This window comes from Emydura macquarii, unplaced genomic scaffold (assembly GCF_026122565.2).
Source record: "Emydura macquarii macquarii isolate MOO-44397 ecotype Brisbane River unplaced genomic scaffold, CSIRO-AGI_Emac_v2 contig_3128, whole genome shotgun sequence".
NCBI lineage: Eukaryota > Metazoa > Chordata > Testudines > Chelidae > Emydura > Emydura macquarii.
The window spans coordinates 2,796,999-2,820,240 of NW_027133265.1; the positions used below are offsets into that span (position 1 = coordinate 2,796,999).

At 39.4% G+C, this 23,242-nt stretch overlaps 1 protein-coding gene across 4 annotated transcripts in view; it reads right to left on the reverse strand.

Annotated features, from left to right (window-relative positions):
* Window positions 1-23,242, reverse strand: part of GABRB1 (gamma-aminobutyric acid type A receptor subunit beta1) — a 200,279-nt gene that overhangs the window by 81,425 nt on the left and 95,612 nt on the right. For all 4 annotated transcript variants that reach the window (XM_067531115.1, XM_067531112.1, XM_067531111.1 and 1 more), the window contains exon 4: window positions 6,483-6,703. In XM_067531115.1, coding sequence (XP_067387216.1) covers window positions 6,483-6,703 — 221 coding nt within the window. The remainder of the gene's footprint in view (window positions 1-6,482; window positions 6,704-23,242) is intronic.

Sequence of the window (23,242 nt, forward strand, 5' to 3'; positions counted from 1 at the left end):
TCTGTTACCAGGGCAAGATGATTTTCCTCAAAAATGGTCCTTCCTTCTCTGACAGCTCTTTGCCAGTTATCCCTATCTTGGGATACTGTCACCCACCGTGTGACGTTGATGCCACAACTCTTGATGTTGGTCTCAAGGGTGTCTTTAAAGCATTTCCTTTGGCCTCCCCATTTCCTTTCTCCTTTAGTGAGTTGGGCGTACAATAATTCTTTTGGTAGGCATGCATCTGGCATGCGCACACAGTGCCCACTCCACCTCAACTGGTGCTGGATAATCAGGGCCTCAACACTAAAGATGTTGACCTCCATGAGGACACTGACATTAGAGCAGGATCCTTCCTCTTTATGTTGAGGATCTTCCAGAGAAAGTGCTGGTGCTGGTGTTCTCGGTTTTTCAGGTATTTTTCTGTAGGTCACCCAAGTTTTGCAGCCTTAGAGAAGAGTTGGGATTACCACTGCTTTGTAAATTAAGTCTAGTGTGTGTTCTGATGTCATGGTTGTTGAACACCTGGTGAGACAGTCTGCCGAAGGCAAAACTGGCACAGCAGATTCTGTGCTGAATCTCAATGTCTATGTTTGCCTTATGTGAGAGATGGCTGTCAAGGTAGGCCAAGTGTTCTACATTTTCCAGTTCCTCTCTGTCCATGTAGATCTTCCTTGCTGGGGCTGATGATTGACCAGGAGCAGGCTGGTGGAGACCTTTTGTTTTACCAATGTTCAAAGTTAGCGCTAAGTGTTTGTAAGCTGCAGAGAAGCAGTTAAGGGCTGTTTTAGATCCTTCTTTGAGTGTGCAACTGTAGCACAATCATCTGCATATTGGAGTTTGGTTATTGTTGCTGATGTTACTTTAGTTCTGGCATAGAGGCGAGAGATGTTGAAGAGATTGCTGTCAATCCGATATTGGATGCCAATGCCCTGTGGCAGACGATCTTGGATTAGCATTGTCATGGCTACTAGGAGAATGGAGAAGAGAGTGGGTGCCAGTACACAACCTTGCTTTATATCAGTTCAGATGGCAAAGGGCTCAGAGGTAGAGCCACTGCACAGGATGGAGGCAGTCATCTGGTCATGGAGTCTTACAATGGTGGTAAATTTTCTTGGACAGTCCAACTTTGACATGATTTTCCACGGAGCCTCATGGTTGACGGTGTCAAAGGCTCTGTGGAGCCTTTATGTGATAGCACAAAAGGAAATATATAGTGCTTCAATATTAGCAATAGCAGACTCCCTACATTGCCTACCTCAACAAGGCTCAACATCCCCAGACCCAGTCTCTTAAAGACATTTGTTGGGGGAAAGGGGAAACCCCCACAAATCTATGAAGTCTGTCTATGTGTGTAAATATTTAATATACATATGATAATATAGATATTGTATATGTATACAAATATTTGCTCAAAACGTCAGAAATATTTTAAATAGAAATCAATGGGATTAAAGTTAAGCATGTGCGTAAGTGTTTTTCAGGATTGCAAATTTAGATGGAGCAGTTATTTGAGTACTCTTACCAGTGTGTTGCTCCTCCTCATGACTAATTATTTCCAGAAGTAGTAATTGCACCGTGAGATAAATAATAGTAATTCAGTGAGTTGAGGAATTCAGAAATAGTCAGCACTGGAACTGAGTAGCTAAGTGCCCATACATGTTTGTCTTGAACCAGTTATGTTATGGCAGTTGAATGTTGTAAAATAAGGCCTAAAGGATCTTCTTGTAGAGTTATGTCAAATAAAAGAAGTACTACTATGTTATAAACACATAGTAAATTAGTAGAGTTTTATAAGGATAATCCAATACCATGTTAATGTATTCTGTTATATTTGCATTGTTTATTCACGTGGAACTGAATTATTAACCTTGCTTTGTTTTTCTTTACCCCTGTTTAAATTGTAATTTGTATTAACTCCAAACTGCCTCATTCTGAGATACAAAGTGTTATTTAGAACTTTGAGTATTCCAACTTCTCATCTAAGAAGTATGTCAGCAAACTTTCATATCTGAGTCTGAAAATAAATATTTGACTCTGGGCTGAAAATTGATAGTTTTTATGGGGAACAGAAGGCCTGGGGGAGATCAAGCATATAAATCATTTTATAAATACAGTTTAAGGACCTGTGTGAGAGAACTAATGATATGTAGGGGATTCAAATCTTGATTGCAGCATAATTAGGGTTGTCTTATTCAAGCAGTGGTTGGCTGATGTTCCATTTTCAATAATGAAAGAAACTTGCAGGTGATTGCATCTCTCAGAGATATGGTGATAGTCTATTATACTCATCTATTGCCCAGCATCTGCTAAATGATCACTAATATATTGCAGTGCTCTCCTCTGGGCTTGTTATAGTCTGTCCACATCTTTCCTAAAGTGTGGTACCCAGAATTGGATAAGTTACTGCAGCTGAGGCCTCATCAGTGCTGAGTAGATTAGCCTTTTTTGTAACTGTATCAAATTGTTGACTCATCCAATTTGTGATACACTGTAACCCTTGGATCCTTTTCTGCAGTTATTCTGCAGATCCTTCCTAGCCTGTTATTTCCCATTTTGTAGCTGTGCATTTGAATTTTTCCTTCCTAAATGAAGTACTTTGCCCTTATTTTTATTGAATTTCATGTTGTTGATTTCAAACCAATTCTCTAATTTGTCAAGCTTATTTTGAATTCTAATTCTAGGGTTGCCAACTGTCCGTAAATTTACAGACAGTAAAAAAAATTACAATTTTAACACTGTTCGTGAACCCGTAAATAAATGAAAATGTTGATGAAATTGGGTAGAAATAAAACATATTGTATTTTCACATTGATTGTCGTTGTTCAGAATCACTTCTTGTATCATAAAACCACACTGACCATGACTTTACCAATGTCCTGTTTTCTATTATTGCACACGCCCAAGGAACCCGATTAATCAATTAACTGAAGCTAAAACAATTGCATAATTCTGAATTCCTGTGTACAGAATATTGCGAGTGAGTACACACTTTTGTGACATTATTGTATTGTTTATGGTATTTTTAGTGATGTCAGTAAAAAATTTACTTTGTCAGTAAAAAAAATCAGCTTCAGATCTTCATGTCAATAAAAACTAAAATGCAAGGTTGGCAACCCTGTACCCCGCTTTGAATCATTTGTCAATTTTGTAAGAATACTGTCCACTCAATTATCAAAGTCATTAATGAAAATATTGAATAGCACCACATTCAGGACTGGCCCTACATGCATCTTTAGGCCCATAAATACCTCAGTAAATCTGGCCCTCCATTGTTTAAGATGCTTGCCAGATCCTTGGATGGTGTAAATTGGAGTTTCATGAAAGCTCCTGAAAATCAATGTTTGAAAATGCTTTTGTTGAAATATGCAAAAGTGTTTTTTGTGATTCGGTCTATATTCTCCTCCTGTTTCTCCACTTCTCAGTTTTAGTCTTTTGATGTTCAAGCTTCATGTGTCTCTCCTTTCCCTGTCCCACCCAATACACTGAGAATTTCCCCCCGCCAATCATGTTCAGAATAAGATGATTAAGTGGTGCTTCTCTCTTGGAACATTCTTATGGTTTGAACAGCTCTCCCTAGCTTTTACATTGTCAACAGTGAGATGTTTTCTGTCAGCTTTGCAGCTCCATCTGAAGCCTCTTTATGGCTCAGTGTCAAAGGAGTGTTTCAGTCAGGGGAAGACATTCTTCAGGACCTCACAGGTGAAAGATCCAGGCTTGTCAAGAGCAGGCTGCATCTTCCACCTTCTATAACAGTGCAGTTTATTTACACAAACAAGGCTGATATTTTAATATAGACACTTTAATGAGATGAAGAATAAAAAGAATAATCAAAACAGCTTTTTTTTTTCTGAACAGATGTTGTATGATACTTTGTCCAGCATTTGTTGTATTATGTTCAGTGTTGTGGAGGAAGTGAATTCGTAGCTGCTGTTGAGTATGATAATATTTAAAGTATGATGGTATTCTATACACCATTCTCTTGAAAATAATTGTTTTTAAAGTAATACATTAGCATTTGTATCTCTGTAAAAGGACATCCATGTGTGTTGCTGTTTTTACATACACACACACTAAATTTCCAAGTACAGTCGCACCCAACCATTTGAACTTTGTACATACAATGGCTGATCTGTTGCCTGCAGCGTTGTTGTAGGCAGTGTTGGTCACAGGATATTTAGAGACAAGGTGTTGAGGTAATATAATTTATCAGACAAACTTATGTTGGTGAAAGATACAAGCTTTTTAGCTTACACAGAAATCTTCTTCAGGTCTGGGGCAGATACACAATGTCATAGCTAAATAAAAGGGATAAGGAATTAACACAAGTTGCAAGAGACCATTCAAGGTGAAGTAGACATATGACAAAGGATTGTTAGTGGTTAAAGACTGTTGCAATGAGCCATAAATCCAGTGTCTTTATTAAGTTCACCATGATTTTTGGTGTCTAGCAGAGTTGTGAACTTCAGTGTTCAGGCTGGTCCCTTGAAAGTGTTGTGCAGGTTTCCTTTGAGGATGTGGACTGAGTGGTCAGATATGGAGTGATAGTTTTGCGAAAAGTGTTTGCCCACAGCTAATAGGGTGTTCTTGTCTTTTATCACTTTTCTGTATGAGTTCACTTGAGAGCATGGTGATTGTCTCATTTCATCCACATAGTTGATACTGGGGCAGTTAATGCACTGGACGAGGTCCACCATGTGTTGTAAAAGACATGTAGGAACCCATGGATCTTGAAAGTTGTGTTGTAGGAGGTGGTGATCATTATAGCCATGGAGATATGTCTGCAGGTTTTGCAGCATCGCCATGCTCATCATCAGACGCAACTCCCCACAGACCAGGACACACCAACTCAAAGCTGCACCAGATTCTTTCATAACAACTGATGGAACACTTATCTCCACTGCTATGATTTTCAGTACCCCCCACAACACACCTTTCAAAATCCAGGGATCCTAGTCATACCTATCACAACATGTGGTGTACCTCATCCAGTACATTAAATGCCCCAATTATAATAGTGGGTGAAACCAGGCAATAACTACACTTTTGAATGAACTCTCACGGGAAAAAATAAGACAAAAACACGCTGTCACTTGGGTCGAATACTTTTCTCAAAATGTAACTGCATATTTGATCTGTTGCCCTCCACCCACAGTGTGTCTATTATCTCCCGCAGTAAACATATCTCTGTTATCAATGGGATTAATTCTGTGCTACATCTTCTGAGAGATTCCACACAGTAGGTATAACCTACAAGGAATAGGACAACATTGGCTTTATGCCACTGCTGTGGCATATGGAAGATGGGATGCTGCAGGGACTGAAACAGTTACTGGTATAAGTTAGAACAGCCCCCAGGGAAGCCCAGAATCCCCATAGCACGAAGCAACAATAGGCACAACTTCTTTCCCCAGCCCTGCACCAATGCTAGGGCATGTATGTCAGCCCTATGTCACTCTTACCCCAGAAGAATTCTCATCTAGCCAGCTGTGGCACCTTTATACTGCTGGAACAGAGTGTGGGGCAAAGAAGGGGCCAGAATCTGGTCCAATATGCCTACCAGCATAGAAGATGTAATTAGATATAGAGCAGTATGTTAATAAAAACCTTTATGAACCTTGCTAGTTACAAGTTAAAATAAAAGCTTTATGGTAAATACTTCGTGCCTGAATACAGCCAGGTTTCCAAGAAAATATTTACAAATAATTGAAAATGTCCCATGAGATGTCCACTGGATGGGTGAACTATCTTTGTATTCTTTAACAACTCTCATACCTCTTTCCTTACTGCTTCTTTGCATGGATCATATCCATATCTCCCAAACCCAGTTCTTTTGACTTGGGGAAGGCAAAATGTCCATTACCTACCTCTTTTCTCAGTGCTTGCAAGACACTTCTGACTCCAGGTGATATGCATGCTTGTAGTTCACTAAGAGCATATTTTGGTGGGGGTGGTCAAATGGGTCAGGAAATCTGAGCCAGCCAAGTTAAATGATAAGGCCAAACACACAAGAAAAAACCCATCACTGGAGAGCATGGAAAAGTGCATATTTGGATGATCTAATTCTTGTACTTTTTTGGCTACCTCTTGATTTTAGATCACTGCACCCTTAGTAAGCAATATTCAGATCTAAAACTCATTCCACTCAATGCTACTTCATTGCTTGAGTAACACAGTAATACCAGACTCCCTAGTTAGCAGCACCAACGTGCTCAGAAGATATGGAAGCAGTAGGCTTTCACATCAGTCATAGTTAAATCTATAAATGGTAGTGGTCTTGTCTTGTAGAAAATACCTGGAGGTTAAATATAGTTCCTATGCTGTAAGTGGATATTTTAGTTACACCAACCTATGTTTCCAGGGGACTTGAGTGAAGTTTTCAGAAATAAGCCAAAATAAAGGAAAACACGTTGGTGACAAGTCATGCTGTGAGGCTACTCCCGGGTTGTGTATAATTAGTCCATAAAAAACCATGACACATAAAATAAAATACTACATACCGTAGGCCATAAAGGACTGTTCCATCAGGATGTAGTCGAATCATTCGATTTTTCACTGTAACCCCATGGACAAATGACTTCTTGTCATTTTGGAAGTATGTGTCTGGCACCCAGAGCTGGTCAGCTACTCTGTTGTCCAAAGTTAAGTTCAAAGGTATTCCAGAGTAAGACAGCCTTTTGTCCCTCCATGACTGCTGGAAATACATTGTGAGTGTGTAGTCCTGGAAGGAAAAAAGGTATTTTTGGTAGTTGAGTGTTTTGCACAACAGTAAATGTATCCATAATTTTAGTTTTGATAATTTAAGTTAAATGATTATTGAATACATTTATATCGGTATCAATAGCACACTCAAAAGTTTAAGGATCACTGAAACTTCGTTGCAGACATAGGTCTCTATTCAGTAACCACATCTGTGACTCTTGAACTGTATATATTAATGTTGAGCTTCCTTCTGATTACAGCCGGTCAACTGAAATATCTTTGCAGTTGCTGAAATACACGGTAGTTCTCGATATCTCCTCCCACATCTAATAGAATACTTGGCACTCATGCATTAGAGAGTAACATTGAGGGACTCCAATCCACAGATCATGTGCTACATATTTTTTCTTCAACCTGAAGAGAGCTGCTTTTGCCTGACCTCAGCTAATAGCCATGCTGGACACTCTTTTTGATGTGCAATCTCACCTTCCACATTCCTCTCTACAACCCAAGAGGGCTTTGCTGTCCCTACACCTTTTAACAGATAGTAATTATTTTATCTCAAAGCACAAGATCAGGTACTTCTCCAACAATGCTTAATAAGACCATCAATCCCAATTCACCATTTGTAGCCATGTAGGAATCACGTCAGTCCTTGGAATGGTGTATTTTCTGGGCCTGAAAACTAAGGGCTTTTCTATGCTTAAAACATTAGAGGCACAACTGTAGCGCTTTAGTGTAGACACTACCTATGCTGATGGGAGGGATTCTCCCATTGGCATAGATAATCCACCTCCCTGAGAGGCAGTAGCTAGGTTGATGGAAGAATTCTTCTAACAACTTAAGAGTTGTCTACACAGGGACTTAGGTTGGCTAAGCTATGTGACTCAGGGGTGTGGATTTTTCATCTCCCTGACCGATGTAGTTAAATCGACCTAATTTTCTTGTGTAGCTCAGGCCAGAGCATCTGTGTGAAGGGAATTCATATCTTCAATTTAATATCATATTGTGGCTCAGGGGAGACCTCATTTACATAGGTTTTTTGTTTTCCACTCAGCTTGATGTGAAAAGAAATTGTTTCAAAAAGCTTCTGAAGACAGTTTGATTTCCCCCCACCTCTGAATCTGCTGATTTTTAAAGATAGTCAGTTTTTTAAAGTGAAAAATCCCAAGAATTTTGTATTTAATGGGGCTCTTAAAAGACAACTACAGCTGTAGCATGTGGACTGTTAGAGGTTCCCTCCTCCTATTTCAAGTAACTGGTCATTTTTCTCACTGTCAGAACTGTGTAGCAAAATTATAGAGATTGTGCCAAAACAGATTGCTAGAAGAGAATTTTCTCTACTGTGAGAGAGGGTCTGTTGCCTATCAGACTATCGAATCTTAACTTGGACTGTAATTTTCTGAAGAAATAAAAGGCACTAAAGGTGCTTTGATGTGGTGTTTGCACTCTTTATATACAAGGGCCTGTTAATAAGAGAATTAAGAGTACGGTCAACCTGAAAATCACTTTTCTGTCTGAAAATGTTGTGCCTGCTGTAGCGACAAATGACTAGATCACTATAACTGACAGACGTTAGTGAAAACATGTTTGTCTTTTCCAGTTTACATAGTACTCTTGACAGCAGTTTGTATAGAGTCTGTCTCACTGGTTTGTTGACAGTCAAGTTGCATGTCCTGTCTCTTGCACCAGCATAATAGCATCAAACTTGTGCACTGCTCTGTGGGGCGTTCACGTTTGTGCTATTCCCAAGGCCCTGAGAGAAGGTGCTTACAAATAACAAAAGAGACCCACCACAGATTCTGAGCTGGAGGGCAGGCAGTCCTTTTTCTGTGACCTCACCACACAATCAGGGAGCAGTAGGATCTAGAGGAAGTCAGGAGAGCATCTTTCACTTCCAGACTACTGCACAAGACTTGAGGTTAAGAGGCATGTAGCAGGGCAGGGAAACCCATTTGTCCCTAAATCATCCTCCATAGGACTTGGAAGTGACTGAAAGCTGGGTAGGGGGCAGGATAAATGCAGTCTTCCCTCTTCAATCCACTGTTTGGGAGTGGGAGCAGTAGCAAATGAAACCCACTTCACTTTCATGGGTCCTGCCCTGGGTCAGGAAGAAATGGGAGTGTGTGAGAAAGAGAGTAATAGCAGAGGGCCTTCTTCACTTTCCAGAACATCTGTATGAAATATGAGGAGCTGTTTAAGAAAGTGGCAGGGGATGCCTTACCTTAGTGCTGCTCTGCCTACTGCTGCAGAAGAGACCGGCAGTATGTGATGGAGTGGGATGGGTGCAGGGATAAGCATTTGGTGGTGCTGCTCCTGGACCTGCCCACTGTCCCTTGCCAACTAGACATTTGAAAGCATTGGCAGGGAGGCAAGCATAAACTTATGAAAACTGTTACAAAACAGAGTTTAAAAATATTCAGGCCATACCATTTAAAGGGGGCTGTCTCAGACACTTGATTTTAAAAAAATTCAGTTTAGAAAAATAAATTAGTTGTCCTTTTAAAAAAAAAGTCTAGAGTAGGGAAGGGCAAACTTGTTTTCCCTTGTTTCCTACCCAAACCAACATTTTGGGTTCAAACATTCAACTTGAACTCTGATGGGGGTTCATATTTCTTTAGGACTGACTATGATCACACAAGAGGGTACAGAGAAAAAACCTAAGGCATAAAAAAAGTGTGAAAATGGAGCACAAAATGAACAGTGTGAAATATGACTAAAAGAACAGTTGAGGGGGGAAAAAGACTAGCTGGAGTTGGTATGGAGAGGGAGGAAGATGAGGAGGAAAAATAAATATAAGTTAAAGATATAGAGTTTCAGATTTTGTCAGCCTAACCTTTTTCTTGGTGGAGGTGGCAGAAGAAGAATGATGAATGCTTAATGCTATTTATTAAATAATGTTAATCGATTATTTTCTTTGGGTAAACATCTTTTTTTTAAATCTCTTTGGAAGGCTCAATAATGCCACTTGAAGTAAAATGCAATATGCAGTGAAACGTCATTAGACTGAGCAAGAGCAGCATAAAGTTTTAAATATAAGAATGCACTAAGTGAATTTTTTTTAGATTGGAAAAACCTTGGTCCCAATCGTATTGAATGAGCTACTACAGATGTACTAAAGTTAAATGTATTGATCTGTATTTTAAAATATTCAGGCCATACCATATAAAGGGGGCTGTCTCAGAACCTAATCCAAAATCCCCTGAAGTCAATGGAAAGATTCCTGCTGACTTCAATGGGCTTTGAATAAGGCCCTTATAGCTGTAGCAAACTGAATGACAGCTTTCCTTTAAGTATAGGTACCATTCTGACTGTTGTTTACCTGGAATTGTGACCTCCTGGTAATATCACAAGACTTACGACACCAACCTTCCTGTGAAATACAAGATGCATGATTCTGTCTGCACTTATGCATGAAAAGCTAAAATTCCTGGATTTATTTTGTTTAATAAGTCCTTTTGGTTGCCAAGATATAGATGTCAAGCATACACTGTGCTTCATAGCAGCATGAATAGTATTAATTTTAACTTGGATGCATATTGAAGCTTAATTAAATTGCATTTGAGATAATAAAACTGTGACTTAGTCTGCCTATGGTCAACAAATTCTAATTGGTGATTAAGGGCTCAATATTCTAATGATCATTTACTTGATGAAGTTCAAAATATCCATTTCTTACAATGGCTACATGTTCTCCAAGCCTCAGTAGGAATGTAAATAACTAGAAGGGTACTCTGAACTCCAGCTGATTCTCTTATTATACATTATAACGATCAGTGAATAAGGGTGATTAAAACCCAAAATGCTGAGCTTAACAGTGTGTTTTGTTTCATATGAAACTGGGACTTACTGGATTTGTCGTTCTTCCAGGATCGGCTTTTTCAGATATCTGATTTATGATAATTGATCAATATCTCCTTTATGATGTGGGATATATTTTGCTTGTGGGCTCTCAGTCTGGGGTCCTCAAAAATGTTTTGGAGTGTGTGTTTTGATTAGAATTGTGTGAACAACCAATTTTTTTGGTTCACTGGCAAAACCAAAACATCGAAAATATTTTTTATTTAGATTGACCTGAAACATTTTTTCAGTTTTCTTGGCAAAACAGAAAGTGAAAAAAAAATTTGGGTTGAACATAATATTTTCTTTATATTTTGGGCATTTTAAATTATTTTTTTTTATTAAAAGCAAAGGAAATTTGGAAATGTCATTCAGAAAACCACCACTGGAGGAAAAGCCCCCCCCCATACACTATAACCCATGGTTACAGTGTTCATCTGGCCATGTGAGAGATCTGTGTTCAAGTCCCCATCTGCCTGATTTAGAGGAGAGACTTGAACTTGGGTTTCCCACATCTCATCTGAGTATTCTTACTATGGGGGGGACACAACCTTCTCCTCCACTGGCTAGTGATTTTGTGAATGGTGCCTGTGTCCTTGTGAATCTAGCCCAAATTTTTTTGGGGACATTCACCCCCCGGCCACCAAGGATGGGGTTAAAGTGGCATGAGAGGCCAATTATCCTTAGGCTGTGCCTTCTGGGGAGCTAAGGGGTCATGAGACTGACTGAGAATGAAGCTCACCTGGGCAGGAACAGGCAGAGCTTCTATAAAGCCCAGACTCTGAGGATAGAGGAGGGGGCTGTGGTGAGGTGAGCCTGGAGTCACACTTCCTGATACAAGGGGAAGAAGAGGAGCCTGAGAAAGGCAGAGTAGGAAGTAGTCTAGAGAAGGAGCAATAAGGTCCAAGAGGGATAGACCCAAACTGCTGGTTCAAGAGTCCCTGGGTTGGAACTGGGTGAACAGGGTGGGCCCGGGTTCCCCTATCCACCACTGTGGGAGTGGCACAGTCAATACAATGCAGATGGAGATGGCCTGAGACTTTGTGGAAGGAGACTCTGATAATACCTCAGAAGGGGAGGATGATGGTGACTTGGCCAAAGGGCTAAGCCATGAAGGAAAGGCAGTACAGCTCTGGACTAGCGGGAGGGAAGCCACAGAGTGAGTGACTAGAGCAAAAAGGTGAGCAACCGTCAGATGGGAGATGGAAAGTGGCAAGCTAATTCCCCAGATGAGCCACAAGAAGGTGATTCCAATCCAGGGTGTAGCAAATCCCAGGACAGGGCTGAAGCTTTTCAGAGCATTAATGTATGGTTGCCTGAAACTGCATTTTTCAGTGAATAAACTATTAATCCAACAAATTTTGCTGCGCTCTAGTCATGCCCATCTTCCTTTCTTTATGTGTAGATAAGAGGGGAATCCTGAAACTTCTTTACATCGTAACATGGGATCATGGTGTGGAAAAAGTTGAGAACCATTCTCACCTCCTACTCAATGGTTGTCATTAGGCCTCAAGTACCCGGCTTTCATCCACCTACCCCATTGTTGTCTATGCCTTTGGATATGTATATGTTGCCTCCTATATATGTTGCCAATATTTGCTGTATTATTTCTACCAACTGCATCTGAGGAAGTGGACTGAAGCCCACGAAAGCTTATGCCTGCTGAAATTAAATTTGTTAGTCTTTAAAGTGCTACAGAACTCTCGTTGTTTTTGCTGTATACAGACTAACACGGCTACCCCTCTGGAACTCAGTTTTGGAACAATATATCTATTTATGCCTCTCTACACTATTTCTTCTATGATAAATTCAAACACTAAAATAAAAACCTATGAAAGTTATAAAATGAATTAATTCAATGAATTTCTGCAGCATTGATCTTTCATGTCTTGAAATATTTCTCTTGTAGAATTATTTATTTAGCAGGCTATGTTTAACTTAAAATGACGTTGAATTCCATAATAATTGCAAGATCCTGTCAGATTGCTGTGAGATTATGACATTCCAGTTCTTATTCATATGTATTCTGGTAGACCCCACAATGTGCTAGATACCGTCCATGCACACAGGAAAACAGAGTCCCTGCCTCAAAGACTTTTCTTTATTGGCTCCTCTTGATAATAGTTAGTGGATTCTGTTTCCATATGGGCCTTGAGCTCCCACCATCCCCCATGGAAACCAAAAAGGTATATTTGACTGTTAGCATATTGGCCAATGTTCCCATAATGTGTTGTTGCGAAGTAATGCTAAGAGACAATACAGAATTACTAGTATATATATTTTTGCTCTATAAGCGGTATCTAGCTAAGATCATGACCCACTTTCAAAGCCTATTTTTAAAGTTGAAAACAACGCTTGTGATTGACTAATGAAATTGTAACGGAAACAACAAAAAAGGTAGCATATAACAGAAATATATAAAGGAGCATGATTCATCTTATAGGTGCATAACCTCAGTGTGATGATAACATATGATTGTATAATACATAAAATGTATAACCAATTGCAAAGGGCAAAATTAAATGATTGGTTGAGAAGTGTTACTTGTAACCTAGTATTGTCTCTGTTGTTAAACAGGCCAAAAATACTGTGATCTTTTGTACTCTTGAAATTTGTAGTGTATTGGGGCATAATGGAACCTGTAACTATCTAGATGATTGACCTCACAGGTAACATTTGATGGTGATTGGTGGTGATAGGATTATAGCTAACTGCAAATTATAGAATGAAGTAAACACATACAGTATAAAAACCTATGAAATGATTATCAAATTAGACCTGAGAAATGCTACAACCTGGATCCCCAGGAAGGGTGATTTAGAACAATATTAATTTCTCCTTTCTGTGTTTGTGCTGATTAAGCTTAGATGTCTAATCATTGATTAATAAAAACCAATTGAGCATGACCATTTGATGTCTCAATTAATGAACTGAACGGAATCCATTACTATCTGTACATCCATATTTTCTAATAAAGTGTAATTAATCAAGTTACAAAAAAGACAACAGTGTCTTGTGTGTGTTCTTGTAACTAGAAAATGGGCCAATATGAATAAAAGCAGAGAGGGATGGATGTTGAAAGGACTGAACCAGATGGGCTCAGACAAATATCTTACATTTTTAGGATAAACATGTAACTCACATTTTGTGGCTTGAGAGCCAGGGATATTTTTCCCCTCTAGTAAATCAGGTTTCTGCAAACTCTCTGTAGCAATCTGGACCAATGGTTTCTTTGTTCTGCATCATCCAAACGTTAATCTCCAGATTTCTGCTGTGAGCAATCTCCCCTTGGGGAGACTCTGAAGAGCCCCAGTTTATGGTATAGAATATCTCCTCTTTCTCCTCCCCCTCTTCCTCATCATTCAGGAATCTTGACTGAAGCTCTAAGTAGCAATGCCCACTGGAACCAATTTTTAAGGTAATTAAGTGACACAACACCCATCTTTTAAGGTGATCTCTACTAATGCAGACATATCAAGCTTTTAATGACTTGTGATTGTACTGTGTGCACATGATGATATATGGCTGGTTTACATACTGGATCTGCCATGTGGCAGCCTGTCTGGAGTGGGAAGTAATACTGAGAGGCAAAGAAAGAACAGCAGCTGTCCAGCGTGAAAGAGCAGGAACAGGGAGAAGGACTGGGAGCTGAGGTGCCTTTTGACACTGGACTGTACAGCTGAAAAACAAGACTTCCTTTACGTGTCACTGCTGGCCCAGGGTGTGGGTGTGTGTGGAGGGGTGTGTGTGAACTTTGGAATGCTGAATGCTCAGCTGTCTGGTCAGGATGCATTAGAAGAGATGAGATCTGACTCAGACTAAGCTAGTCTGCAGGAGTGAGAGGGACACACAGTTGCAGCAAAATGAGCCTACTATCAGAGGTAAAAATACAGCTGCTTTGAGAGTATTCTCTGGGTCTTGGCTGTCTAGTGTACCCCAAGGACTGTCCAATGCATCCCACCTGTGCATATTACTGGAGAGGAAGCATGGCAGAGACTGGTGATGTCTACCTGTGCCACTTGTATTGGGGAGCCTACTCATCAGGAAAAGTTTCAAGTTATGGATTAATCCTTAAAGTCCATTAGTGAATAGTGAGGAGCATAAAGTATGGGTTATATGGCCCCTGAGATTATATGGCCCCTGAGATTATAACAACCCCTGGGATTGCAACATCTGTTCGCTAATCAGCATCTAGCTCTATGTTATAGTATAAAAGAAGCCCACCCTGCCTGCGTGCGTGTGCTCTCGCTTGCTTGCTCATTCTCTCTGTCTATCTGTGTCTCTCTCTCACACACAGACACGAGATGGGAGATGAATGAGAAAAAGGAAATGCTACTTTACTCTGGTGCAGACTATATATACTGCATCCACCTTCCAGTCTAGACATCAAACAACTTGTACGGAAAACACACAAAAGGCTAATGTGATTTTTAAATCCTCTGATTTTAGCTTCGTCTCTTTTAATCTAATACTACAGAGCTCAAGTATTTTATGGCTGACATTGGATGAAGGTCCCAATTATATTTTCAGATGACCTTCTTTCCTTCTCCTACTCCCCAGTGATACTTCAGATGTTCTTTATATGTTAAAAACATTCTGCAGCTGTTGTGGCATTTCTGAAGACAGATTAGCCACAGTGAATGTGGCTCTTAAGTGACATTTGATGTTTGCCCTCAAAATGCAACTAAAGTGAGATAAAATATCTCCGAGTGAAACATGCTCCCTGGTGTCTTATTGCTTTATTGATTGTGCTTGGAAAAAATCCTGTCTTCCAACTGGATAAGAGTAAACGACGATGCGCAAAATCTACTTTTGTATAGCTGGGCTTCATTGATGGAATGCTGCTTTTGGGAATGGTGCGATAGGGATGTTTTGGTGTTGCTTTACCCAGGATCATGCCTTTTTAATTAAGAATTCATGTTGGGGTGTATTTAATTGCCTGATTGCTTATTTCAACTATTATTGAAATAATTCAATAATATTCAATTAATAATATAATATTTATAAAGATATATTATATATAAACATATTATATATTTATATTTATTAATATATCATATTAATACTATGTAATTATATAATATAATTATATATAATATAATGCAATACTTAAATAATAATTGACTACTAATATTCAATTATTTCAATAAATTTCAATAAATACTGAAAGTTACTGTCCCTTTAACCATTCCTTTTGAAATAAGGAATGGTTAAAGGCAATTTTTCTAGTAAAGCAAAAATGTTTAAATCACAATTAAACACCCTAAATCACAGTGTTCCAAATACTAGAATTTCGTGCGTGCATGAAAGCTTTCCATAGTACACCAGTGAAATGCTATCAAACCATATGGCTAGACACATTTTGGTTCTTTTTAAATTGGCATGTCTGAAGTGAGAATTTAATGACTACATGCTTTCTATCTAGAAGAACTTCTATGGGATGATGTAGCTTCAAGCTCGAGTGTTTAATTAATTTCCAACGCTTTCATGCTTTTAGCAAAGACTTCTAGAGTTCTCTAGCTTTGTACTGGTAGTATCCCAAGATCTCAGACCTCTGAATAGACACAGAAATCAAACTGTTAAACTTTTGTTTTAAAGAACTTCTGATCATGAATTAGAACAGCAGAATACCAAATGTGGAGTTAAAAAAAAATCTGTTTCAAAAGATAATGGATGTCAAAAAGGGTGTTAGTGCCAAGCTAGCAACAGAATCACATTGGTTCTTACCACTGATCTACCTAGGAACTCCTGCGGAATATCTGAAAGTATATCCTAATCTGTATTAAGGATGGATTGTTGCCAAGAATTAAATCCTGCGCTTCTCAGCAACCCCTAGCTATCTCCCCATAAATAGTTGGGCTTGATTAGGTTATTAGGCAGGGCTATGAGAAAGTAATGTTCTCACTCTCCCCCACTATGGAGCAAAAGTAACAGACTTACTTCAAGACCTTTACTGTCGTACATTATAGCACAGTCAGGCCGTTGAGAGTGTTTTCCTTGTGAGTATGCTGCAGTCTCTGTACTTCAGAAGCCCAGAGTGAGACCAGGGATATAAAGTTTAAACTACAACTCATTTAGATACATATCAAGATGGTTCCTATAGACTCAGGGCATGCAGAATCTGTGTGTATCTGCATTATGTAGGAAACCTCTTGCACTGACTATGCTTGACTAATTATAGAGACAATATTACAATATATTTCAACTATTGAAAGCACCAAGGCTGTAGCAGCTTCTGCTGTTCCTGTGACCCCACTTAACAAGAAGGCAATGTGTGGGTATGCACACAGCAGTGGGTCCATAGCTCTTGCCCATAGGGTTGCCAGTTTTGGTTGGACGTATTCCTAGAGGTTTCATCCCATGACATAATCTTTAATTAAAGATTAATCTTTAATTCCTGGAGACCTCAGGACAATCTTGGCGGGTTAACAATCCTCCTGCCCAACTCCTTGTCAAGCCTTCCTTGAAACCTACTTGTTGTATGTAATTAGGATCCATATATACACCTGAGCAATATGGGGCACAGGGGTTGTGGACTCTTTGCATAGGCTTCTCTAATCCTGCTTTAGCACACGGGAACCAGACCAGTTCTGCTGCACCTGGGGCACTCTGCAGTCATGGATCAAGGACAGAATTGTTTATTAAATCAGTGTATATTGGGACTTACTGAGTCAGCTTTCGGAGCAAGGGTGCTCTTTTAAAAATTCAGAATATAAAAAGTTTTCTTTCTAAATAGAACAGCAAAGAATAAGTTGTAGCTGAGCAAAGGTTTGGCAGATGGGTTAGGCATTTTCTGTGCCTCCTGTGTTTTCTAGCCAGTGACACTAATCTGGCATCACTTACACACTGTATCTTAGATTTTATCTAATTTAAACAGAAGAGCTGTGCTGTGCATTTAAATTACACACAGTTTAAAAGTGTGCTTTTCAAAGACTTTTTCCTTAAAAAAAAAATGAGACTGATGCATCAGCTAAAAAAGGGATGTAAACAGAATCAAATGGCCTATATTTGCTCAAAGGAGAAAATTACTGTATATCTCTGTTGTCCTCTTGAATCTTTATACACTTTGAAACATTAAAACACAAGTGAGATTTGACCCTGACCTTCATTCAGGATTGGTTCAACTAATGATTTTGATCCTCTCTTATGCTGTGTAGCACCTAGTACAATGGAGTTCTGATCCATGCCCAGGGCTCCTACATGGTACAGTAATACTACTACTACTATTATCTGTGTATAGCCTAGAGGTGTGTGTGTGTGTGATGCTTTACATGGCAAATAAAGAAATCCTGCTCTGTGCCTCCTTTCTCCCAAATAGCACCCCCTTGGCAATGGGCTGGGAGGTGAGATACCCAAGGAGACACTACCACTGTCTTCTGTTACCTAAGGATTACCCACAAAGAAGACTTTTAGAATACTATTTTTTTTAAATTGTATTTTATATGTGTAGTAATTCTGATGGTTAACAAGGTGTTCTGCTTTTAACAGAAACCTGGCTCCATTTTCAGAGCAACATTGACAGCCTTTATTCAAAATTGCCATTCAGAAGAAAAGGTGCTGATTACTTATTCTCCAGAGAAATGAATCATAAACGTTGTTGGCACTTATAACTTCACAATTAAATTAAGCGCACAGCATGGAGTCATGTCTTTTTAAAAAAAAAAAAAAAAAAAAGTAAAAATCTGGCAGGAGTCACAGGGGCCATAAAGATGCTCTTTATTACTCTAAGCACAGTCAGAAATAAAATAAGACTCTCATTATAAATGTAATAAAATGTGGCGAATGAAAGGCCTAATCATTATTGTGTTGGGACCCAATATTGTCCTTTAATAGTCAGTGGAAGAGCTCCCATTTAGTGCAGTGGGTACAGGATTTCACCCTGGTGTCTTTCATTGTTATTAACAAAATAAAACTTCAAGCCTGTTAACACAATACTATGTACCTGACTGCATTTTGTGTAACGTTTTAGCACATCAATGTATCTAGATTTCTTATGGATGTATATTTATACATTTATATTTATATAGTTTATAATAATAGTAACAATCCCTGGTTTGAGCATTTCTTGGAATTTAGTGGGTTATGCTCTGACTTAATCTCAGGCCCTTATCTTTTCCAGTTGGTTTCCAAGGGTGTGGAGAGACTTCCATTGGGTTTTGGATCAGGGCTTTAATTGCCAGGAATTATTTTCCTTGCTCTTTGTTATTGCTTAATTTTTTGAGCGGTACTACAAAGTGGATTAAAGTCTGAATATTCTATTTGTTTGTTTGCAATGGGAGATCTAGGACTACCATTTCTGCTACAATGACATTTTTTACTAGTTGCTCATGTGGAATTTGTAGATTGGGAAGTGGCTTCAGTAAATTAATAACAAAATAAGATATTAACACTTTGGCTTGTGAATATTAATATCCTGTTGTGGTTTTAATATTATTCTCCTTGAAGCCTTCTTTGTATAATGCATTTTCTCTTACAAGCACACTTGAAACTACTATAGCATTCCCAGCTTCACTTAACTTTCATACTATATACTCACGGTATGGGCAGATGTGAGTAAATAATGTGGGAGAGAGGGGTGTTATTCAAATGAGATGATGTAATGTCTGTATGAAAGTGACTATGTTGATATCTGCATTAAGACTTTGAGCAGTCTGAACATGCACTAGATGTATGTAGAAGTTTGAGAGGTGCGGAAGTGAGATGAGAGGTTGTGTTGTTAATAAAAAGTGCTGGTCTTTAAAACTTTGGGCACAAATGGAGAAAATGAATATGGCACCTAGAGTGTGGGTATTGTGTGGTGCTTAAGAGAGACGATAGTACAGTGTGTGCCTGTGGAAACAAATACGTTGACATTTAAAAACGTGCATAATATGAGTATATTCTGTAGGTTCTGTGTGTATAAATGAAATACCTTTACACAGGGCAAAATATTAAACAATACTTTTCATATTATGTCTCTGCATGGGACACCTGAGATTGAACAAAGGCCAAAGCAGAGATTGAAGTACATTGATCCAGACCTAGAGATATTTGTTAGAAAAAATGTGAGCATAATTCAGAGAGAAACACATTTCCTGTTAAATGTTGTGATTTGAGAAGGCTCGGAGGTTGTCTTCATTATAGTGTTAGCCTGGGTGATCCAGACCTGTGTCTCAGCACCTGGGTTAGTCTAGCCTGGATGTGAGCCGTCACACTGCAGAGCCATACCAGAGTTACTGTCCTCGCGGATACTATTCATCCCTGTGTGTTAGGACTTCTGGGGGCACAGCCCATGGTTCTTTGTGCTGCAGTAAGATGAACTGCTGTGAATCTTTCCCAGTCAATTCTGGGAAAACTTGGATGTCCTCCTGGGCACCTGGAAGGTGGTGGTTGGGGAAAGCACTGGAGGACTATCAACACTCAAGTGATCTAGCCTGCATCCTCACTGTATAGTGGGCAGGTTACCAACCGGAGTGACAGCATAACCTGGGCTTTAACCCACACTCTCAGCCTGGTGAGCCAGCCTGGCTTGAAAGCACCATTTAGCTCAAGGGAGAAGTGTTTGTGTGTGTGGGAGGAGGGGTAAGGGCAGTGCCCAGGTGTAAAAGCTTGGGCTAACCCTACAGAGAAGACAATGTAACTGCTATTTATTTTTTACCAGTCTATTTGTTACATTGACTAGGGGGTGTTTTTATATTATGGGGGCGCTGATTGAAATAGATTTAACGGGAAAATTCAGCTTAGGTTCCACATCTGACTTTGGTGCGGTTCTTAATTTTACCCACTGATTTCCTCCTGGGTTTGAAAGAGGCACATGGAGGTCAAAGTGATTTGCCTAGAGACACGCAGTCAGTCAGTGGCTCTTCCTGGAATAGAAACATCAATCCACTCGGCTGCCAGTTCTTTACTGTAGACTACACAACCACCTTATTTAATTGCTATCAGGCTTGTAACCATTGTTTCAGTTTGTCATTTCTGTTCTGATCCCTCTTGGACTTTCTGATGATTTTTTATTGTTGTTGCTGATGTATTATATGTGACTCACACGGTGTAAGATGATGACGGTGATAATGAATGCAGTCATGCTGCTTTAGAGATTTCTTTGTCTATATGTTATTGGCATCACTGGACTGACTCACATAATGCTAAGCTGTAATTCATTAGAATGGGGGCTTTTTTTCTATGCACCCAAAAGAAGAGTCATAACATCTTGTTCTATCTAAACTGAAACGGGGGTGAGAAAGGGGCATTATCAAATTTGTTTTTACATGATGCCTTTCATACTTAAGATCCAAAAGCACTTGGAGTTAATGGGATAGATACTGCTAGTGCAGCTATGTTCACGACTACTAAGCTATTGTGCACTTACTCAGAAATAACACACTGAGCCTTTGCTAGAGAGGGTTATACTGTCTAGGACTCCAAGGCTTACAGTTCCCTTATAGTTTTTTAAGAATACCTTGATATCTTTAATTTCCATCTCTTCAGCCACCAGTGGCCAAAAGAAACTCAAGTATAATGTCTCAGCTGAGGGATGGCACCTCCAGCAGGACCCAATCCCCCATTCCTTATGGAGGCAGAACTCCTGTTGATTATCAGGAGTTTAGAGAGTTTTGCTGGTATAAGGCATACAGGATCGGGCTGTTTGCAACAAAGCTGGGTGTGCACGCAACCTTGATTGACTTAAAACCAAGAAAACCATAACCCTACAGTACGGTTTAAAAAAACCCACAACACTGGTCCAAAACATTATAGCTTGCAGTAGAGTTGCTGCAGATCCCAGTCGTGCAGTCCGTATTCAGGCAAAGCTCCTGCTGCTGCAAATGGGAATTTTGCCTGAATAAGGATTTCAGTATTTGACCCACGGGGTTTTGAGCATGATTATTTTAATTATTTGTATTATGTATTTGTATAATTTGTATTTATTAGCACCTGACATCCCCAAACAAGGATCAGAGCAGCCAGTGCCTGCCCCAAAGAGCTGGCAATCTAGGTTCACAGCGAAATACAACAGGTAAACAAAACAGAAAAATGGGGGTAGACAAGAAGGGAAATAGCAAAATGAGCATGTTTCACAAAGTAAGAATTAGCCATCTGCTATTGTTATGGAATACTAGAACACCAAAGTGAAGTTGGTATCTCAGATATCTTTAATGTACTCTTGACAGTGGTGTCAAATATGAAAGTAAGCTCTAATGAAGTTTACCTGGCGTAGTTTGTGGAACATAGACATAGTGTACTCTTAGTGGCTTTTCTTGCTTAAAAGGTGGGCTGTTGTGTATTGCATTAGTTGCGGTATCCCCACCTCTTAGTGTGGCCCAAGAATTTACAAACTCTAGACTGATACCAAATGTGATTTTAAAGAGATTTTAGTGCTTTATGCTCAAACTCTTTGTGTAGGGTGTGGAGCTGCAGTTGCACTCGACTTTTTGCTGAACAGTTTGTCCCTTTATTAAAAAAAAAATAAAAAATCCTCCAGCGACATCTCTCACCCAGCATTTTTTAAAGAATCATGTTTGAATGATTCAGCCTTGGGGTTTCCGTGGCAATTTATTTTAATTGCTTAAGAGGTAGTGGCCTCATGATGTTACCACTGAACTACAACAATTCCAGAAGGATTTTGAAATCACTTTGTATTAAAATCTTCTAAAGTTAAATGTGGCTGCTCTCATTTTTCACAGTTTCAGGGAGTTTGAGCCATTCTCATTCTCATTTTTTAAAGACTATAAATAGTCATTTTCCATCCAGTCTGTTTCTATCAGGTACAAAAGACAATTCCAGAAAGAGCTTCCCCTTGCGACTTCCCACAAGCAGTGCAATTTAAATATTAATCTTCTTACATAATGATTTAACATCATACAATAATGACTTTACATGGCTGATGCAGATTTTCTATTGAAAACTTGCTTTGGGCTTCCACAAGTGAACCAATTTTTTCTCATAGTGGAGTGCCATCTCTGCTATAGATAAGTCTGAGCAGTGCTTTCTGCTCTAAAATCATGGTTATTTGCTTATTTGTCTCTACATTTTCTGTGCCCAGTTGGTAGTGTTAGTGGTCCAAAGTTTGGGGCATTTGAGCAAAGGATTTCTGAGATACAGCCCTCTCGAAAAGCATCACTTTAACCAAATCAACTGGTTCTCATCACATTTTTTTGCTTCTATCAATCGCTCTGATTGTCCCCCAACTGATCTCAGCCACTCAACATTTATCGTTGCTTGTGCATGGCAGAGATAAATGGGAAGCATTATTTAAAAATAAGTTATTGATGTTAGAGTTTGGTTGTCAAGAATGGCACTTGCTAAAATTCACAAGCCAAAAGAGGTTGAGTATGTGGACCAAGACTAAGGCAAGATGGCTTCCAGGTGGCCTAGGTTCACAGTAGCTGGCTGGCTCAAGGGGACATGCTGTGGTCATTGAATATAACCTACACCCATGTACAATTCTGTGAATTTGTTTTGTTTCCTACCTTTCAACCAGTTACTGACCCATGACAGGACCTTCCCTCTTATGCCATGGCTACCTAGTTTCCTTATGAGCCTTTCATGAGGGACCTTGTCAGAGGCTTTCTGAAAGTCCAAGTACCCTGTATCGACTGGGCCACCCTTATCCACATGCTCATTGACCCCCCTCAAGGAATTCTAATAGCTTGGTGAGGCATGAGGTGTTGAGAATGGGGTGTATGGCACAGGCTCACAGGCACTGGGAACTAGGGTGATGAGTACACCCATTAAGTTTACA